This window comes from Molossus molossus, unplaced genomic scaffold (assembly GCF_014108415.1).
Source record: "Molossus molossus isolate mMolMol1 unplaced genomic scaffold, mMolMol1.p scaffold_m16_p_12, whole genome shotgun sequence".
Lineage (NCBI taxonomy): Eukaryota > Metazoa > Chordata > Mammalia > Chiroptera > Molossidae > Molossus > Molossus molossus.
Window position 1 is genome coordinate 98136796 of NW_023425347.1, and position 18926 is coordinate 98155721.

Below are 18926 nucleotides of genomic sequence, written 5' to 3' on the forward strand. Positions count from 1 at the left end.
GAGTCTAGACCCAGACCCATGCATATATAAACAACTGATTTTTACTGGAGAAACAAGTAATTCAATGCTGACACAACCTGGGGAAAAGCAAACCTTGAGTTTACCTTACACACACACAAACAATGGAGAATGAAACGCATCTCAACATAAAAGTGAACACAATAAAACTTCTAGAAGAAAATACAAGAGAAAATCTTTCCAATCTTGGGGTAAAAGCAAAGGCTTCTTGGGACTCAAAATCCATACATTACACACACACACACAGAAAAGATAAATGGATGTCATCAAATTCAAAATCTTTTGCTTTTTAAAAAGCAATGTTAAGAGAGAAAAAAAGCAAGCCACTTTTTTTCTGGGAGAAAACACTGACAATATATATAAGAACTAGGATCCAGAGTACTTAAAAAACTCTTACAACTCAGTAAGAAGAAGAAAATTAAAAATGAGCAAAAGACTGAAACAGAAACTTCATGAAAGAAGATATGCACGTGACAATCAGTACATGGAAAGATGCTCAACATCATAAGTCATCACAGAAACGTCACCTCAAACCACTATGAGATACTACACACACACACACTACAGTTGCTAAAATTAAAAAGATTGAGAATACCAACTGCGAGTGAGGCTATGAAACAAACTAGAACTCTCACGCACTGCTGATGGGAATGCAAAATGGTACAACCACTTTGGAAAACAGTGTGGCAGTTTCTTATAAAGTTAAACTTACACTTAACACATGACCCTGCAATTCCACTCCTAGGCATTTACTGAAGAAGATGATAAAAAAAAAACATACAAAGATTTGTACACGAATATTCACAAGAGCTTTATTCATAATAGCTCAAAGCTGGAAACAGCCCAAAGCCCATCAACTGGTGAATGGATAAACAAACTGTGGTGCGTCCACACCATGCAATAACACTTGTAATAAAAAGGAAGGAACTTCTGATCCACACAACGACTTGGATGAATCTCAAAAACATTATGCTGAGCGAAAGAAACCAGACACGAACGAGTACATACTGTATGATTCCATTTATATCAAACTCTAGGAAAGATAAGTCTAATCAGAAATAACAGAAAGCAGACCAGTGGTTGCCCCAGAGTCGGGGTGGGCTGGGATTGGCTGAGAACAGGGCACAGGGGAACCTTTTAGGGTACTGGAAATGTTTTACAGTGTGGTGATGGCTACATGGGAGTCCATACTTGTCAAAACTCAAATTATAGAATTAAAGTTGGTGCATTTTATTTCATGCACATTATACCTCTATAAAGCTGTTTTGTTTTGTTTTTTAAGTGTGTTCAGAATTTTTTTAAAAAGGGAGCTAAAGGAAGTCAGCAGTGACTGAGAATAATACCCAGCAGGGTAGATTGTAAGTTTTCTCTCTGCTCAGTTAGCAGGTGAGAAAAAAAGCAAGATCTATGAATTCTAATTCAACTTTTAAAAATGAATCCTGTAGCCCTGGCCGGTTTGGCTCAGTGGTAAGAGTGTTGGCCTGCGGACCAAAGGGTTTTGGGTTCGATTTTGAGTCAAGGGCACGCCCTGGGTGGCAGGTTCAATCCCCAGCCCTGGTCAGGGTCCTGTGGGAGGCAGCCAGTCGATGTGTCTCTGTCACATGGATGTTTCTTTCTCTTTTTCTCCCTCCTCCCCCCGCCCCTTCCTCCTACCCTCCTTCCCTTCCATTCTATCTAAAAATCAATGGAAAATATCCTCAGGTGAGGATTAACAAAAATAAAATAAAATAAAAATGTATCTTGTAACATTTGATACATACAAAAGAATAGAACATTTATGTAAGTTATGAAGCATGACAATAAAATTAGCCATCCCAAACCCATCTATTTTACCAGATAAAACTTTCCAACCACCACTGAAGCTAGCCATGTGCTTCTCTCCACCCAGAGGCAACCATTGTGCTGAATTTAGTGTTTATTCGAACTCAAACTTCCTATGAGCTGCGAAAAGCTGGGAACATGTCCCACCAGTACAAGGACTGTCTCTCGGCCTCCCTCTGCAGACAGGTATGGCCATGTGACTGAACTCCAGCAGTGGAGAAAGTGGCGGTGATGTGGGCAATTTCCAGGAAGTGTTCTTAGCAGGGCACTTGCCCTTTCTTTCCCCCATTCCTGCTGGGGGGATAGCAGAGGGGACAGTTGGAGCTGGAGCAGTTACACCAGAGCACAAGACAGATGCCAGCTGCCAGGTATCAGGGACGCAGAAGGATGAGAGGAGCTGGGTCCTTGATGATCAGAGCCTGGACTGCATAGGTTTACATAACAGAGAGATATCCTTCTATTTTGTTTAAGCCACTTTTATTTTGGGTTTTCTGTTACTGCTGAAGAATCTTATAAAACTGACACCGCTCACTATCAGCACAGCCATAGACCCAGCTACCACCAACACCGGGGACTCTCACGGCCTAAGGAACTAAGGAAAGGTGCCGTCGCTCAGGTCTTTCCTGTGACACTGGCCCTGGTCAGCGTTCACACACACTGTTTGGACCCACACAGCACCACGCCGGGTGAAACGCACAGCCAACACAGCGGGCAGGTGGTGGCCCCTGAGAAGCTACTATTCTAGGCCAGTCACCTGGACAAAAGAAAAAAATACCATTTCCTCAAAAAATTAAAGAAATATTTGTTTCATACACAAACCAGTAACTCTTATGTAGCAACAGGTGAGATCTGTGTGGCACACCGGCGGAGGGAAATGGGAGAGAGAGACAATGGAAGAGGCTCCCCATGTCATTTCTTGGTGGGAATGTCCACGCATGCCTTTCATTTACGGAGGCTTCCAGAGTGACTCACACACACAGCACCCAGCCCAGCCCTGGCTGTGCTCTCTACAGGGACCCCTTCTGCCCTACTCCAGCCTAGTCCAAGCCCTGCCTCCCCCACAAGGCCTCACCCAAGACTGGCACTCTGGGGTTCCGCTGTTCGTAAATTCCAAAATCTTTCACCAGCCACACCACACAAGGGGCATGGGTTGGTCTTCACTGTGCTTCCCAAGCACAGGGACTCCCTCCACATTGACTGGTGGCCAGGCCTGCCTCTCCTGTCACAGCCCATGGCCGAGCACACAGGAGGCCGCTGCCTGGCTCCCGGAGCTGCCTGAGCTGATGGTTATTACCAGACGGCCTTTTAGTTCTGATGCACACTTCCATCTCCACTTATCTGTTCAACAAGCATTTCTAGAACACCTGCTAAGACAGCCTCGGGTCATGGACTGAGAAAATAAAAAAGCCTCTGAGCTTAAGGAACTCAGTGTAAGGGGGAAGACGGTGAATAAACACTGTAGAGCACTGTGAGGGGAACAGGGGGCTGACCAAGCCAGGGGGACAACCACCCTGGCCGGAGTGGAGGCATTTGAAGTCTCCCTGCAGGAGCTGCAGCTGCCCCCACCTGACGACCAGCAACAAGCTGGCCAGGCACAGCCTCATCCACAACTCCCAGGAGGTCTTCCCTAGCTCCCCTGCAGCATCTGCTCAGATGATACAAATAATTTTAACACTGGCCTAAGATAACATAGTCACATAGATAATACTGCCTCAAAAATAATTAGGTGGTGCATTTCAAAGTAAAAAATTAACGTGATCTGACTGTCCTCCATCAGGGTGTCGACCTGGCTGCTGCCTCCCTCTTGGGTGTCCCTTCTGACGCTCCCATCACATGCGCTGGCTGCTCTCAACAGCACCTGGCCTCACATCCAAGTGCCTTTGCCTGGAGAATTCTGTCCATCCTGTCTGGTCACTGAACCAATCATCCCCCCAGGTCCAATAAACACCTCCCACCGTCCTTCACCTCCTCTGTGCCACTGTCCTCTCCTGGGCCAAGCTCACAAGCACAGCTGCGTTCGCTAACTGCCTTTCCTACCAGGTAGGAGCAACTAGAGAGAGCGACCAGCTAGGCTTATTAATAACCCTTGCACCCCAGGGGTCTAGCACAGTGCTGGGCACATAGCAGGCCCTCAATAATACAAGCTTACTCACTGAATTAAGAAAATCAAGGGTACCCCGGCCGGTGTGGCTCAGTGGATTGAGTGTCGTCCCATGGACTGAAAAAGAATATACTTTCTTTCTCCTGATTTCTAATGAAATGTCAAAACCTTTTCCCAAGCCCAGATATCTACATCCTCTTTTAGGAGGCACCTGAAGCTGTAGGTCTGACTTTGAAAGGTCTAAGAAAAAAAAAAATGTTATCCTACAAAATTCACACTGGCCCCGCTTATCTCTCAAAGCTACTTTGCTTTTTGTCTCCTTGGGAGGAAAGAAGGAAGACCAGCACGGAACGGTCAGTCGAGCAAGCATTTATGAGGACTTTCCGTTCAGGACCGTGCGAGGCACCAGACACACACATACCGAGTCCTGCTTCAAAGTCGAGCAAGAAGAAACCAGAATGAGAAACATGGAATGCCACGTTTCCCCTCGAATTCGGGCCTGGCTTTTCCCGAGCTCCCCCTGACTTTCTTCTGAGCCCTGACACAGTGGTTCATTCTCATGCCATGTGACACCAAGCTTCCCCGTGGTGCCACCTCCTACCACATTCACAAAGCCTTCTCTGACTTCTCTAGCCCACATGAATTCTTCTCTTTTCTGTATTCTTGCAGCATTTTCTTGTCTATATAATTAATTTTGGCATTAAATCACAATGTCTTATATTATCCTTTTCTTAGAAGTTTATCTTCTCTCTCCCTGAGAGTCTATGAGATTCTTAATGATCGTCTTCTGAATCCCACCACACTATCCTGAGCACACAGTAGGTGCTTAACAAGCACTGAGGAACTGAACGTTCTCGTAGGTCTCCGTGTTCTCTCCGCTGACGTTAGCATTTACTAGCATCCCAAGTTCAACCACATTCACCAAAGAGCAGAGACATCAAAAGAGGCACCGAGTGGGACATCTGCCACCAAGCAGGAGGACCGGCAAGTCCAGAGGTGACCATCCAGGAGCACTGGGCTTCTTGCAGTGGTCTTGGAAAAGCTACCCTCCCCAAGACATGAGCATCTGGAGCTGAGCCCAGAGAATCCCGTTTTCTAGACTTGGGCTCAGGGAGAGAATGTCCTTAAAAAGTCAAGCAACGCGGAGGGAAGGGCTGTCCGAGCTCCAGATGTGAAGCCGGCGGGAACACACGTGGATGGAGGCCATAAATCCCTCCCAGGACGCAGACAATGCCTCAGTGATAAGCATGCAGATTGCACACCTAGTTCAGAAACTCCCCTGAGTTTGCTTGTAATTAAGGGGGTTAGAAAGGTAAAAAAAATATATAAACCCAATTAATCATTTAAATATTTAAAGTCAGATTTCCCCCTCACTCCGGGATTAGTATATTTCATAACGCCGGTGCAGACAGCCCTGGTTTTTACTGGGGTTCATTTTAGAGCATGTTTAAACTCGTCAGGTTGAGTGATGCTTCCAGCAACTAATCGCATGTCAAATAAAAGATATTTTATGTAATAAATTACCGCTACAAGTAATTCAAATGTCATTTATCAGTTTTATTATCAGTCAGGCAAAGTCTTCTTTCTCTATATTAATCAAAATCAAGCTTTTTTTTTTTTTTTGGAGCAGTTTTGACACCTCTTGGCAAAAGTACAGAAGTGAAGAGGTAGAGTCAGCCAGGAGCTGAAGGGAGCAGGGCAGAGGCACAAGAAGAATGACACTCACCGGTGACAACTAAAAACTGCAGGTATTTAAAATTGCCATTACCATTGTTTTTATACTAGCGTCAGAGCAGGAAGGAGTCTGTCTCTAAGAAGATGTATTTTATTTTTAGGGCTGGGAGACTCTTAAAAATACTCCTACCTAAATACCTAACTGTAATGCTTTTTCTCAGAGAGATCTACACGGAGGATGATTTAAATGACTGGACTGCCCCTCCCCATCCCAGCTCTTGCCTCTTTCAGAAAGACTAACTGTTTAACCCTTTGTGTCTACTCACAGCAGGCACATGCCGGATGGTTTAGGCCAACTCTGTGACAAGCCAGAACACTCTGTTCTGAGCAAGAAGTTTTCAAGTAGCCAGGAGACCTGTTTGGTATTAAGCCATAGAGGAAACAGCTGGAATAGAACAGATGTGCACCCCAGCTGCCACTGCCCATCCTCAACAAATCCCATTCAACGGCTGGGCCTGGGACACAACTAACAAGAAACTGTGGAGGCTTAGTCTTTGGTTTAAAAGAAACACACAGAGTATGGTTAGTGTCCCAAGGCACACGCAATGGATGGGAAAGAATGCTGGCCGGGAAGGAGCAAAGAGTCCCAGGCTGACAAGTAGCTGCTGCTGACTCAGTAGCCCCCATACAAGGCTCACCACAAAGCACTGTTCCTCTGGTCTCAGAGGCCACATAACACTAGTGGTTTGTTAGACAAGGCGACCACGGATGAGAGCCACCTGTATGTGCATGCTACCTGGCCTCACCCGTAAAGCAAAAGAAAGCAGTGATCTAAATGAGACCTGTGACACAAAGAGCGGGTTCTAACCCCCTGCCTGGCCCCCACTACGGCTGAGCCAGGGAAAAGGATGGCAAAGTGAGCCAGAAGGGAGCTCCAGACCACGCGGCAGGGGTTTAAATCACGCCTTTTAAAATCTGATCTCTAACACCGTTTTAAATCATGTTTTGAAAAAATAAAACTTCTGAGATAGACAATTAAAATGAAGGCAATTATAGAAAAGGCATTTTGAAAGACAACAGATCTGAGGCTGTTACATTAGATACAAAACTGAGCTATTTTCCATCACTTTGGAGTAAATTTTAACCTTTTTAGAGTTTGTACAAGTGACTTAAAGAAGGGGTTTTGGAGATGTACATTTATTACTGGTTCGAAGAACCTTGATTTCTAAAACAGCTTTTATTTAAAAACAACAAAACCTCCTGTGGGTCATGGTCTCACATAACAATTAAAGACTACATTCAGACAGTATCTTTACACTGAATCTGAAATTCTTTAATAGACTACCACTATATAAATGTACATGGTATGGCCAGGACAAGGCAGGAAAGGCGGGCAGGAGGGCAGGGCGAGGGAAGAGGGAAGAAGGAGGGGGCAGTGTAAATCTACTAATATTAATTTTAAAAAAATAAAACTGGGAGCAAACGAGAACACACTCATGAACCTGACGTTCCTGTTCGCTCCTCTTAGTCACGAGTAAAAGCACTGCTCTAAGAAAATGGAAACTGAACCAGTAAGTACTTTTATAGATTCTTGCTTATAACCATAATACTTGACACAACACATTAATAAACTCATTTATTCTGGTCCCCCGTCTCTTCTCCTTAAACCTTTGTCACATACTTCAACGTGTGTCTAGAAGATTTGGGTGTGTCACATTCTTCTGCAAAAACAAAAACAAAAACAAGAGCCACTGGCTACTACGCCCAGTTTCTCCCCGCTTGCTGAGTCTGGGAGACCGGGAGCACTGCTCTGGGCCAGAGTCCTGAACCCCAATCCAGGTGAAAGCAGGAGTTGGAGTGGGTGACTTACTGTATGGCTGAGAAATTAGGTGAGGGGGCTGGACAGGAACCACCTGTGTGGCTGAGCCCAAGGACGAAGGCTCTTCGGCAGCCGTGCCTGACTGCTGGAAAGCCACATCGATCTCTTCGTCTGTCAGCCCTGGGGGAGAAGAGCACATGATTGCAGGTGAGTGCCTCTGCCACTGTCCATGGCCACTACGAACATCTTCATTGACTCTCAGAGCCACAGAATGCCTAGCATCCTGGGAGGTTGCCTCTCCAATTTCGGATTCTCTGGAACCTCTCTCAGTTGCAATTTAACCTTAAGCGACAGAATATTAGCCTCAACACTGCTTCCAAATGTGGCTCATTCAATTTCCTTAATTTATCCTTGAGTTTATTGCTGCTTTTGAAGTCGCTCCGTACTGCAATTCTCCATTCTTCCCCCGAAAACAGATACCATCAACTGCAAATGTGGCTCATTTTAATCTGTAATGGTGTTAAAAAAAAAAAAGAGGGGAAAAAACTAACAATAATGCATGAAAACAGACAGGGAAACAAAAAACTAATTATTGGGTGAGACGACTAATTAGTCTAGATCGTTTCCGAAGACGGGAATAATTTGCTTTATTTTATGACAAATGCAGAAATAAAAAGAAAAATCAGGACTGACTGTGATTAGTATGAATGGGATATAGAATGTAAAGAAGAAAATAAAACAAGAAAACAGATCAAAACAAGGCCAGGCCCAAACTTTCAGATGATTATTACTCTAGCCTATCACAGGCTGCCTGTATCGCCTTTGGCTAGTTTTTTTTTTTTTTTTTTTTTAATCTTCCCGACACTCTACACCACACTGCACACGGGACACCAGGAAATAGCAGGGCGCCATCTGCAGTGGCTACAACATGTGGAGAGGATTTGCCCACGGAGGAATAAAAGGCAAGTGAAAGACCCATGGAGACCACATTTCCAGTGGGCACACAGCTGGAAGATTTTCCAAGGCAGCCTGGGGACACTGGTTCTGTGGGAAGAGGGTGAGGGCACCAACCTGCCCAAAAAACAAAACAAAGGCACACAGGGCACACAGGTGGGAGAAAAACTTTCCCACGGGCCAGCTTGGAAGCAACGTGTGCGTGCAAACATGCTCTAGCCACTGAGAACAGGAAAGGAAGGTGGGAGGTCGCTGCAAAAGACCACTCCGGCCAGCCTGTGCTCTTACGGGAATCCCAATATCCAGTCCAGCCGCAACACAGAGCTTTTAAACTAGAGCTGGGAGCTTTTCCACATCTGGTCGGCAGCTCTCCATTAGAGGCCCACAACATGGTCTATCTGCCCCTGGGGGTAGATGAAGTCAGTACAGGAGGTTCTGAGGATCAGCATCTTCCCAAGCCTGGTGCTGCATGCTCTGTGCCAAGGGGCTACTAGATGGAGCACGTTAATACACTAAAGCATGGCGCTGCCCTGCTTCACACCAGCGTGAGTGGGCTGCAGCCATCACACGAACTTTTCTGGGAGAATGCCTGAACTCTTCTAAATGGCCCCACACCCCTTCGCCTCTCTGCACTGGGCAGTTGAGAACTGACCCCATTTAACACTGCAGCAGCCCCCCCCACACACACACACACACACAGTGGAGCTGGTGTGGCAGGCCAGGCCACACCTCTGTGAAGTTTCTCATCAGATTGATGGGTAGATGGAAAGGCCGCCAGGGTGCAAAGAGGGTCATTTACTGGCACTTAGCACCTTCAAAATGCAAAGGCTAAATCTGAGTATATGGGGCAAGACGGGGGATATCCCTCTTCCCCAGTTCCCCAGCTTACTGCAAAGGGGTTGCTTTATCATCATCTCACCTCCCAAGAACAGGGGCAGGACAGACAGACAGGCCAGAAAAAAATGGAGACTACGTCTCCTCCTAAACAGGAAGGAGAACCCCGTTCAGGGTTCTAGTAGAAAAGATACTGCTTTAACCAGTTCGCAGTCAGCCACCAAAGACAGCGGCACATGCGACGTCAGCACAGCTGCCGGTCACCAGCACACTACGGAATTCTACAAGCCTGCTGGTTCGTGTGCCTTGTCAGCCGCTGGCTGCAAACGAGGATAATTTTCCCAAAAGGAGCATTCAGTTGCATTCTCATTTTCCCTTTTGGCTCTTTCAAATATAAACAAGTACGATAATGTTTAACACTGGGGAAATATACAGTAAGTTACAGGCTGGGCTGTGGCCCTGAGAGCCGGAGCTGGTTAAAGGGACAGGACTCCCTGCCCATTGTTCTGCCCTCTGGCCCTGAGCTTTGACAAAGCCTATTTTCCTAATAAAACATGCTTCTTGCATTATTGCAGCCGAGTCCGCGAACAAGGCCGTGGTTTAAAGGGCATCAGCACATCCTTCCAAGCTCTTGTTTTTCAGAGACCTTATCATTTGATGCTCTAAATTTACACTGGCTGGAATTCTGATATCCCTAGTCCTCTGGAGAGTCAGGATTTTGATTTAGTTACATAAAGTGAATCATTTTTCTTCTTTTAAAAAAAATAAGCATTTTAATGATCTCACTGAATAATATAATTTCAGAGCTGGACCATTATCCCAGTCATTGCCTTCATTTAACAGATTAAAAAAACTGAAGCCCAAGGAGGGTGAAAAATATGCCTCGAAGCATACCAGTGAAGAGCACGGTACTGCTGGATGACAAGCCAGGGCTTCCATCTCCAGCCTGGTGGCTTCCCACTGCAGCACAGTTACAAAACACTGAAGAGCAGCCTTCCATCTTATGAAAGAGGTTTAGATAAGGACTAAACCTCTTCTCCATGCAGGGCCCCCATCCCCAGGTAAGAGCCCATGGATGCTGTTTCGAGGCTATACCAAAACAGCACAGGAGCCTAACACCTGGATCCTCTCGGCAATGACACCGGGACAACTTTTTGAACACCACTGGAGTGACAAGGGTAGAGTGACCTCACCTCATTCAAATGTTCTAACCCCAAATAAATCCAAAGGCCTCTCACATACTGGTGCCTACGCTTCCACAGTGTTCTCTTCCTCTGGCGTGTCCCCAGCTCAGGGAGGGTTGACCAGGTTCAGGACTCTACAGGTGAATCTCTCAGGTGATTTATCAGGACTTTTGGACACAGGGGACGGGGGTGGGGGGTGGGTAGGTAAGAAATCTCCCTCGGAACACAACCAGTATCTACCAGTCCTGAGCTCCCGGTGCTGCATGGCCCTTGCCTTTAGGGAAGAGGTCCTGCCACGGAGCCCACACATAACATATCCAGGTCCCAGCCACCCTCCTCCCCGAGAAACACTGGAGAGCTTAGAGTGAGACCTTGCAGAATCCAAAAGGTTAAAAGAAATAATAAAGGAAACTGCCAATTGTAAGAGAATTATATTTGGCTCTGAAAGCTGAGACACGGGCTATATTATAAAAGGCATCTCTTTGCGTTGTTTACCATCACCCTGACTAATGCAGACCTTTTTTTTTTTGTTTTAAATAATCTCATGCAAATTAGACACACACACTTCCTTCCAGTTGATTGCTATCTGCAAGGAATAATCTAACCGCCCAGGGACTGAGCAAGGGCTGAGCTGAGCAGAGATGGAGCAAGGGTGTCAGTCTGTGGCAGGCAAACCTCCCCTCCCGTCTGCCGCAAGTCTTCCTTTAGCTGCTGCCTTTGGGAGAATTAGCCAATTTCAATAAAACCTAAAAATTTTCAGTTCGGGGTGTCAACTGCATTACCTGATATCACTGACACTGTACTTAGAGGCTCGTTTAGTAACCTCACCTCTGCTGCTTGCTGACTCCAAGAGCCACCAGCCCTCCCCTGATCTGTGACACTGATAAATAAAATATATTACTGACAGGGAGCAAAACTAAGGAAGTCCTGCCCAGTGCTTCGTCCACTCACTAGCGTCAGTCAGGGGAGGAGAAAGGGACGAGGGGACTTGTGTCATTTTACTTTCAAGGCCACAGCTGCCTGACCTGCAAAGCCGAGAGCTCTCCATTCTGACCCACTGTGCAGATGAAGTCCCAGTCCTGACCTTGGGTCTCTGGAATTTACCTCCAGAGTCAGCCCCCTTCACCGGGAGCCATCCACTGCCCCTGTGCAGAAGCCGGCAGAGGACTCCTTTTCCAACACTTCCTCCGGGGCGGGAGCCTTTTCAAAGAGCAGCCTAGTGAGCTACAGTCTACTGACCACTGAAGCGATCGGCTTCAGGGCTGCCACCCCTGCTTATTTTTACGCCTTACAAGATAAACAAAGTTGCTTTCTTTTTCTACAGGTTCTGTTACAATGCAAACACACCCAAACTGGTGGACTCTGGGAGCTGCAGGATGCAGGGTCCTTTCCCAGGACACAGACAGACTGGGTACAGGGGAGGGCTGGCTTTTTTCTGTGGGACCGGCTGTGCAAAGGCTTCTCAGAATAAGTAACCTCAACACGGTCCCCAGTGACCGCACGGCACTGCCACCGGGCCTGGCCCTGTGCAGGTGAAGCAGAAAGACAGATGACAGCAGACAGCAGTGTTCTCTGCATCTTTCAGGTCAGACAACAACCGGGACAGCAGGGTCAGGGAGAGCTGGGAAATAAGCAAGATAATGAACGCCTGACAGCACCTTCCAGCCCAGCCCAAGGTTTATTAGGGAACAGGGCAGAGGGCCAGTGGCAAAGAGCGGCAGTTCTGGGCTGGCCACTCTGGCCAGCTTCCTCCCCACCACAGTCCCTCTGTTCACAGGACTCAGGTGACTCATCCAGGGCTCACACAGACCGAGTGGGGTCACCTCTCTCAGAACAACTAGTTACCTACCCGTGCACACTCTGGAAGGAGACAAGGCAGAGAAGACAGCTGGTTAAAAAGACTCCCCAAATTAAAAGAAAAATCAACTCTCTCAGAAAAGGTTAGGGGAGGGGAAAGAAAAAAAAGTATTTTTGTTTTATTTTATTAACATTTTGTTGAAACAGTGGAGTACAATAAGGACTCTCAGAGCCTCTAAAAGTCGTTGGATGACCTGTAGACCCCTATTTCCCAGTGCCTTGTATAAAATTGAATTTTTTAAACATAAATTACACGTAATGACGACACTGTAAAAACTAACAGTAATGGAAAGCTGTGCTGTATTTCATTAGCCTGTATTATTCCGTGCCACCTGATCCAGCCGGGCCTTGTTTATGAGTTAGTGTGTTAGCAGATGCCGATGGAAGCATTTGCTTCGACCTTGCTCTTCTCATTGGGGCATGAAATTACGACGGCAGCACCTTGATATTACAGCCATAAATACAGTAAACTGCAAATTTAAGCCAACGGCTCCTATTGTCTCTGAACATAAAGCTGATCGGTATTTATTTAAAAGGAGAACAAAAAAAATATTATATATCACCTTGTTTATGGGGCCTCCCCTACCCACTTTCTAATCCCCTCCCCCAGGCCCCCAACCTGTCTAATTCACTCGGTTAAAATATTAAGCAAATAAGCCAAATGCTTTCTTTTCTGCTGATTAACTATCCCCAAGCAGTAAAAACAGTTTCTGAGAAAACTAGTTTCAAATATCATTAGACTGAAAGAAGAGTTTTTAAAAAATTGGTCTGAGGACAAGGCTGGTTCCCACCATCCCGATGCTGACATGTAAATTCAAGAAGAGGGGAGACTTTCGCCTCTCCTAAATGAGGGAAGTTCAAACAACAGGAGAAAAAAGTTGCTGATGATACATGAGAGTGAATGTCCTCTCAGTATCCTTCTAAAAATCGCTAGGTAAAAATGCTATTTCAAAAACAAGCCAAACACTGCCTCCTGCCACCTAAGGAAAGAAAGAAAAATATCTAACCGAGAATATAATTCTCATCTCAACCCAGGGAGCCGGGGACCTCTCATTAAAACTTGCACCAATCCCCTCCTCATCCCAGTGAACCATAAAGGCAATATATCCTTTAAATACATTAAACGTGCAAGAAAAATAAACACAAAGACAAAAGGACACTGGATATCACCCAGCCACGTCTCCTAGTATAAATCACCGAGTAAAAAGCCAGTACAAAAAGTACTGCACTGATAGCTTGAAAACTGGGAACCTGGCAGGCTCCTGCTCCGCTGGAAGTCTGAAAGGGAAGGCAGGTCTGCTCTCCTAAGTTGGTGGGAGATGATCTCCCTGACTCCAGACAGGCAGAAGCGAGATGTGAAAACGCAGCCACGTCCAAGTTTGGAGGTTTCACAGAGTTACTGGTGAGCAGGTGAGCTCCGTGGTGACTGCCGGTGAAGCACACAGAAAGGCCATGTTAGCAGTGAACTAAATGCAAGTTGAGGAAGTAGTTTAATTCCAAACCAGACAGGCTGGGGTCAGAGGATCCAGGGCCCAGCGGTATCAGTGATGTGGACAACTCAACAAGATCAAAACTTTTTGGACGTTTACTTCTGATATGTTATTCCACAAGGCAGACACACTCCCTTGGAGCCCTAAATTATTTCAGCCACACCAGTCGCTGAGCTTAGCTCCTTCCGCATAAGGAGGAAATTTCCCTATAAAATTTATTGAGCTTCTCTGGGGAGTAGTATAACTGGTGAACAAGACAGAAGTGAGCTGCCCCTCTGTGTAACACAAATTGAGATCTCTCATATGAAAGACTGGGAGGGGTTCCAATCAGCATCATGATGTCTATTTTTAGATCTATAGTCTAAACGGGTTTTTTTCCCCCTTTTAATCCCTCTCCGCTAAATTAAAAACAAAAATAAAGAGGAGTGATTTTGGTATTTGATCATCAATTCCAAAGGATTAATAGCATGACAAATATTGTTGCTGCTGTCACAGACAGCAGTGTGGAATCCTGCAGGCCCTTGGCAACAGGCTGGAAGTCCGCCTGCTGCAGTGCACTGACCACGTCCTGGGGAAGGCACCATCTTTAAAGACCAAGGGGTACTGCTACCTGAAGGTCAAAGGCCAGGTAAGCCAAAGGTATGTTGTGCATATGCAGAAAGCCAAATTAATAAACACCTTTAACTATACTTGAATCTTCCTCCTGTTTTAGAAGAGGCAGTGAAGTTTCTTTTTAAAAAACCACCTTTGACCAACAAAGAAAGAAATTCAGATTTGGAGGAAACGACGGGGCTCATCCAGTCTATCTCCTGTTCTCTTTATTTTATTTCCCTTCTGTTTTATAGATCACAGAGCCTGGCAGTGACTTACCACAGCCCTCAGGGACCACAGAGGCAGAACCCAATTCCCAGCACGGTGCTCTTTTTAGAGAGAGACAGAGAGACAGAGAGAGAGAGAAAGGGAGAGAGAGAGCGCGCGCGCGTGTGTGTGTGTGTGTGTGTGTGTGTGTGTGTGTTGGGGTTAGTGAGCACAAGCAGCCTGCCATGCCTGCTCCCCTCTGCTCTCTGACAGTCAACACGTTAAATAAGCAAAGTCTTAGAATCAATCACTTCAAAAAACAAGAAAAAGAAAAAGTATATATAGATCGAGGGGAATCTAGGTAAAGGGTACATGGGACCGCTGTCATAAAAAAATATAGCCCTGGCCGGTTTGGCTCAGCAGTTAGAGCAATGGCCTATAGACCGAAGAGTCTTGGGTTCAATTCTGGTCAAGGACATGCACTTCAGTTGCGATTCAATCCCTGGCCCTGGTTGGGGTCGTGTGGGATGCAACCAGTCATATCGATATTTCTCTCTCTCTCTCTCTCTCTCTCTCTCTCTCTCTTTCCCTCCCACTCTATCTGAAAATCAGTGGAAAAATATCCTTGGGTAAGAATTTAAAAATATACACACACACACACACACACATATGTATACATACATACAAACACATCTATTTAGCCATGTGTTCATGCATAAAATATAGATAAGAAATGGGTAACACTGGTTATGGATGAAGAGGGGACTGGTAGCTGGGGATAGATTGAAGGCAGACTTTGACTTCATTCTTATGGAGTATGTTCCATGGCAATATATTTCTGATGCAAAAGGATAAATTTATTTTTAAGAACAAAAAATATTTGGGGTGGGGGACCTTAATCCTAAACAAAACCACTTAGAATGATTATCCCCACTTTCTGGAAGAGAAAAACCAAAACAGAAAAGGGTGTGTACATGTGCCCAGGAGCTGGGATTAGAATGGCATATACAATTTCTGATTTCTTACTTAACCCATTGTGGCTGTAACCACAGCAGCCAAGTACAAGGTGGCTTTTTAAAAAATGTGTTTTAAAAGGCAGGCATCTGTTCTATTTTGACACATCCTGGCTGCCCAAATGTTTCTTCCAGCTCTAAATATTTGCTTCGCCAATGGAAATGTTTCCATCACTGCAACAAAACAAACATTTGCTTTGGGATGGTAAGGGACAGCCATACGCTGTTTCATATGTTACTTGAAACAGCCTGACTCAGGAAACAACTACTGCAGGACACAAACTGAGGTGGAGATTTCTGCTCCTTAGGAAAACCCAGCCACCAGAGTCCAGGGCACCAAAGCATGCTCTGTGGTCACTTAGCTGAATGCTGTAAATGTTTCATGTTCATCTTTGGTTTTCTTTTACATCTCAAATCTTTGATATGCGATCAGGTTTATTATTTGGTATTCAACTTACTCCCTAAAGTTTTAAATGATCATGTTTGAAGTCCTCATGTTAATCTGATATTAACACTTTAAATGTGCTACATTCTGATAGGTTAATACATAAATTATTTTGTCACCACCTGTTTGTGTAGCTCAAATGAACCTGGTATTGGTTGCTATTGTCAACCTTGTTAAGAGAGAGACATATATTTAGCACTCAACCAAATCCATAAATATTTGAGTGCTTATTCTGCTAGGCAATGTGAGAGAGCCAAGATCTCATCTTCGCCCCCTCATGTGGCAGCCTTCCTAAGACCTCTTCCCCCAATTTCTTATGCTGAATAAGTACTTTGTCTGTCCTCTACTATAATACACATAATCTTATCTAATATATAGATATATGACCTATAATATAAATATGACATCATTGATAAAAAAATAATACAACTTCAAAAAGCATGGAAAATAAAGAAAAGCACAGAGAAAACAAACACTTCATAGTTCCAATCTCCACCCAGAAATAACAACCAAAACTGATTGAACCCAGTGTCAAAGAATGTCTCAGGAGCTGTTTACATTTTTAATTCTTTGAATCCCAACATCAACCCTGTGCAGGCCCGCCGAGGTGCACACCCTGGGCTCCACGTCACTGCATCCGTGGCACCTTGTGGAGCTGTGCAGTGCCTAACCCACGTGGCCAGAGGTGGCAGCAGTGCCCTCATGAAGCAGGTACTTTGTTCTCAAGGATGAGAAAGCCAAGGCACATAAACAGTTCATGGCCCATCTAAGGTCCCAGTGTCCATGGTGGGGAGCAGGGTGCAAATCCCATCAGATGTGGGTCAAAGCCCAAATATTCCAGACCTCTGTTCAACTTGGCAGGGACTTACAGCATATCAGACATGTTGGTGAAGTTACTGAACTCTGTCAAATTAAAAATGACATTTTGCATGAGAAGACTCAAAGCTCACAAGGGTGCTACGAGAGTAAAAACTAAGAAATTTCTGGAAGACAATCGGCACTCCATCTCAAGAGCATTTAAAAACGTTCATACCCTTTGACTCAACAATTTTACTTCTAAGAAGCAATAATGTAGTATAATAAACAAAGATGGCTCATCTCTACATTTTTGACAACAGCAAAAATTTAAATAATGTAAATGTCCAAAGACGAATGATTAAACAAGTTATGATATATTTCAATAATGTAATAATATTCAAACGTTCACATTCATATGAACAATTTCTGATGACATAGGAAAATGCTTTTGATACATTAAGACATAAAAAGCAGATGTTATATTCATAGCATGATCTCAATTACATTTTTAAAAAGAACAAAAGGAAGCAGTAGGGTTGCATCATTTTTAACTTAATCTGAATTCAACTTAGAACATTCAGAAGGAAAGAGAGAAGAAAACAGAGTGGGGGAGTGGGGGGGGTACCATTTCATTCAAGGAGTGTGGTGTCTTCAAGTGAGCCACAGAGGGAAGCTTGAATTTACTGCCCACTCATCAACTCATTCGTTTCCACACACCCTTGCGGTCTGAGCACCCTGTCACAGGGCATTGCCCCCCATACATCTTGACACCCGTACGCAAAACCAACCATGTAGTTTAGTGTTAAACCAAAGATCTGTTTCAATGTGAAGGAAAAGACTACTAGACTTATTATTGCAAGGCAAAACACCAGTCTCCTGCCTTAAACCTTTCTAAAGGATTTTTAGAAATTATTACTATTTTCTTGTTATTCTAAACTTTTAAATTGATCTTTATTGTTGTATTAGATTCCACCCCCCCACTTCCCATCCCCCAGTGCCTTCACCAAACTGCTGTCTGTGACCACTGGTTGTGCATATATGCACATGAGTTCTTTGGTTTATCTCTTCCACTCCCTCCCTTCCTCTGAGGTTTGCCAGTCTGTTCCCTACGTCCCTGTCTCTGGATCTATTTTGTTCAGCAGCTTACTTTGTTCACTATATTCCACAAATAATTACCTTTTTAAATAATTTTATTGATTTTTAGAGAGAGGAAGGGAAAGGGAGAAAGAGAAGCAGTGATGTGAGAGCAGAATATTGCTGCCTCCTGCAAGCAACTACTGGGGATGGAGGCTGCAACCCAGGCATATGTCCTGAAGGGAAATCAAACTAGCAACCTTTTGGTACATGGAACGACGCTCCAACCACCTGAGCCACACCAGCCAGGGCTTAGAAATTATTTTTAAAATTAGTATTTAATAGATACATTCCCATAGTGCATGCTTATTGTAAAGATACAAAGAGTATAGTGAGATGTTAAGCTCCTTCCCAGTCTGCCACCTGGCTACCAGTTAGACCTTCCAGAGGCAACCAAGGCCACTAGTTTCTTACATACCTTCTCGACAGTCTATGAATATGAAAGTGCTTTTATATACTCATATAATATGTATTTTATATATTATATATGTGGGTGTGTATTTTTATACAAATAAAAGAACAGTATGAACACTATTCTACACCTTGCTATTTTTAACTAATATATGTTAGCATTCCATATTAGTATCTATAGAGTTCTCTCGCTCTGTTTAATGGCTGTACAGTATTCCATTAGATGGATGTACTATAATTTATTTAACTTGTCTCTATTGAACATTTACTGCTACAGACAAATCTTAAAGTACAAATCCTGCATGTGCCCCTTGCAGCGAGCCAGTGTGCCCTGCAGGCAGGCCTGACACAGGCGGTTTTCATTCTGATAAGTACTGACAAAGGGCCCTCTGCAGAGGCTGCCTCCACTTCCATTCCCACCAGTGTGCATGTCTCTTTCCACAACCTTGACTGCGTGATGCTCTGATGCTATCGCGCTTTTCATCTTTGTTGTACTGAAAGGTAAAAAAAATGGTTTCATTGTGGTTTTAAGCAAACTTTTGTTGGTGTTCAATACACAGAGAAGCACACACATC

General features: G+C 44.7%; 1 protein-coding gene across 6 annotated transcripts in view; it reads right to left on the reverse strand.

Moving 5' to 3' along the window:
- The window catches only part of PEX14 (peroxisomal biogenesis factor 14), a 142905-nt gene that overhangs the window by 19333 nt on the left and 104646 nt on the right, over positions 1 to 18926 (reverse strand). For 5 of the 6 annotated variants that reach the window (XM_036256442.1, XM_036256436.1, XM_036256438.1 and 2 more), the window contains one exon: positions 7485 to 7613. The exons of the other annotated variant lie outside the window; for it this stretch is intronic. In XM_036256442.1, the coding sequence (XP_036112335.1) occupies positions 7485 to 7613 (129 nt within the window). The remainder of the gene's footprint in view (positions 1 to 7484; positions 7614 to 18926) is intronic. 6 annotated transcript variants of the gene reach the window in all.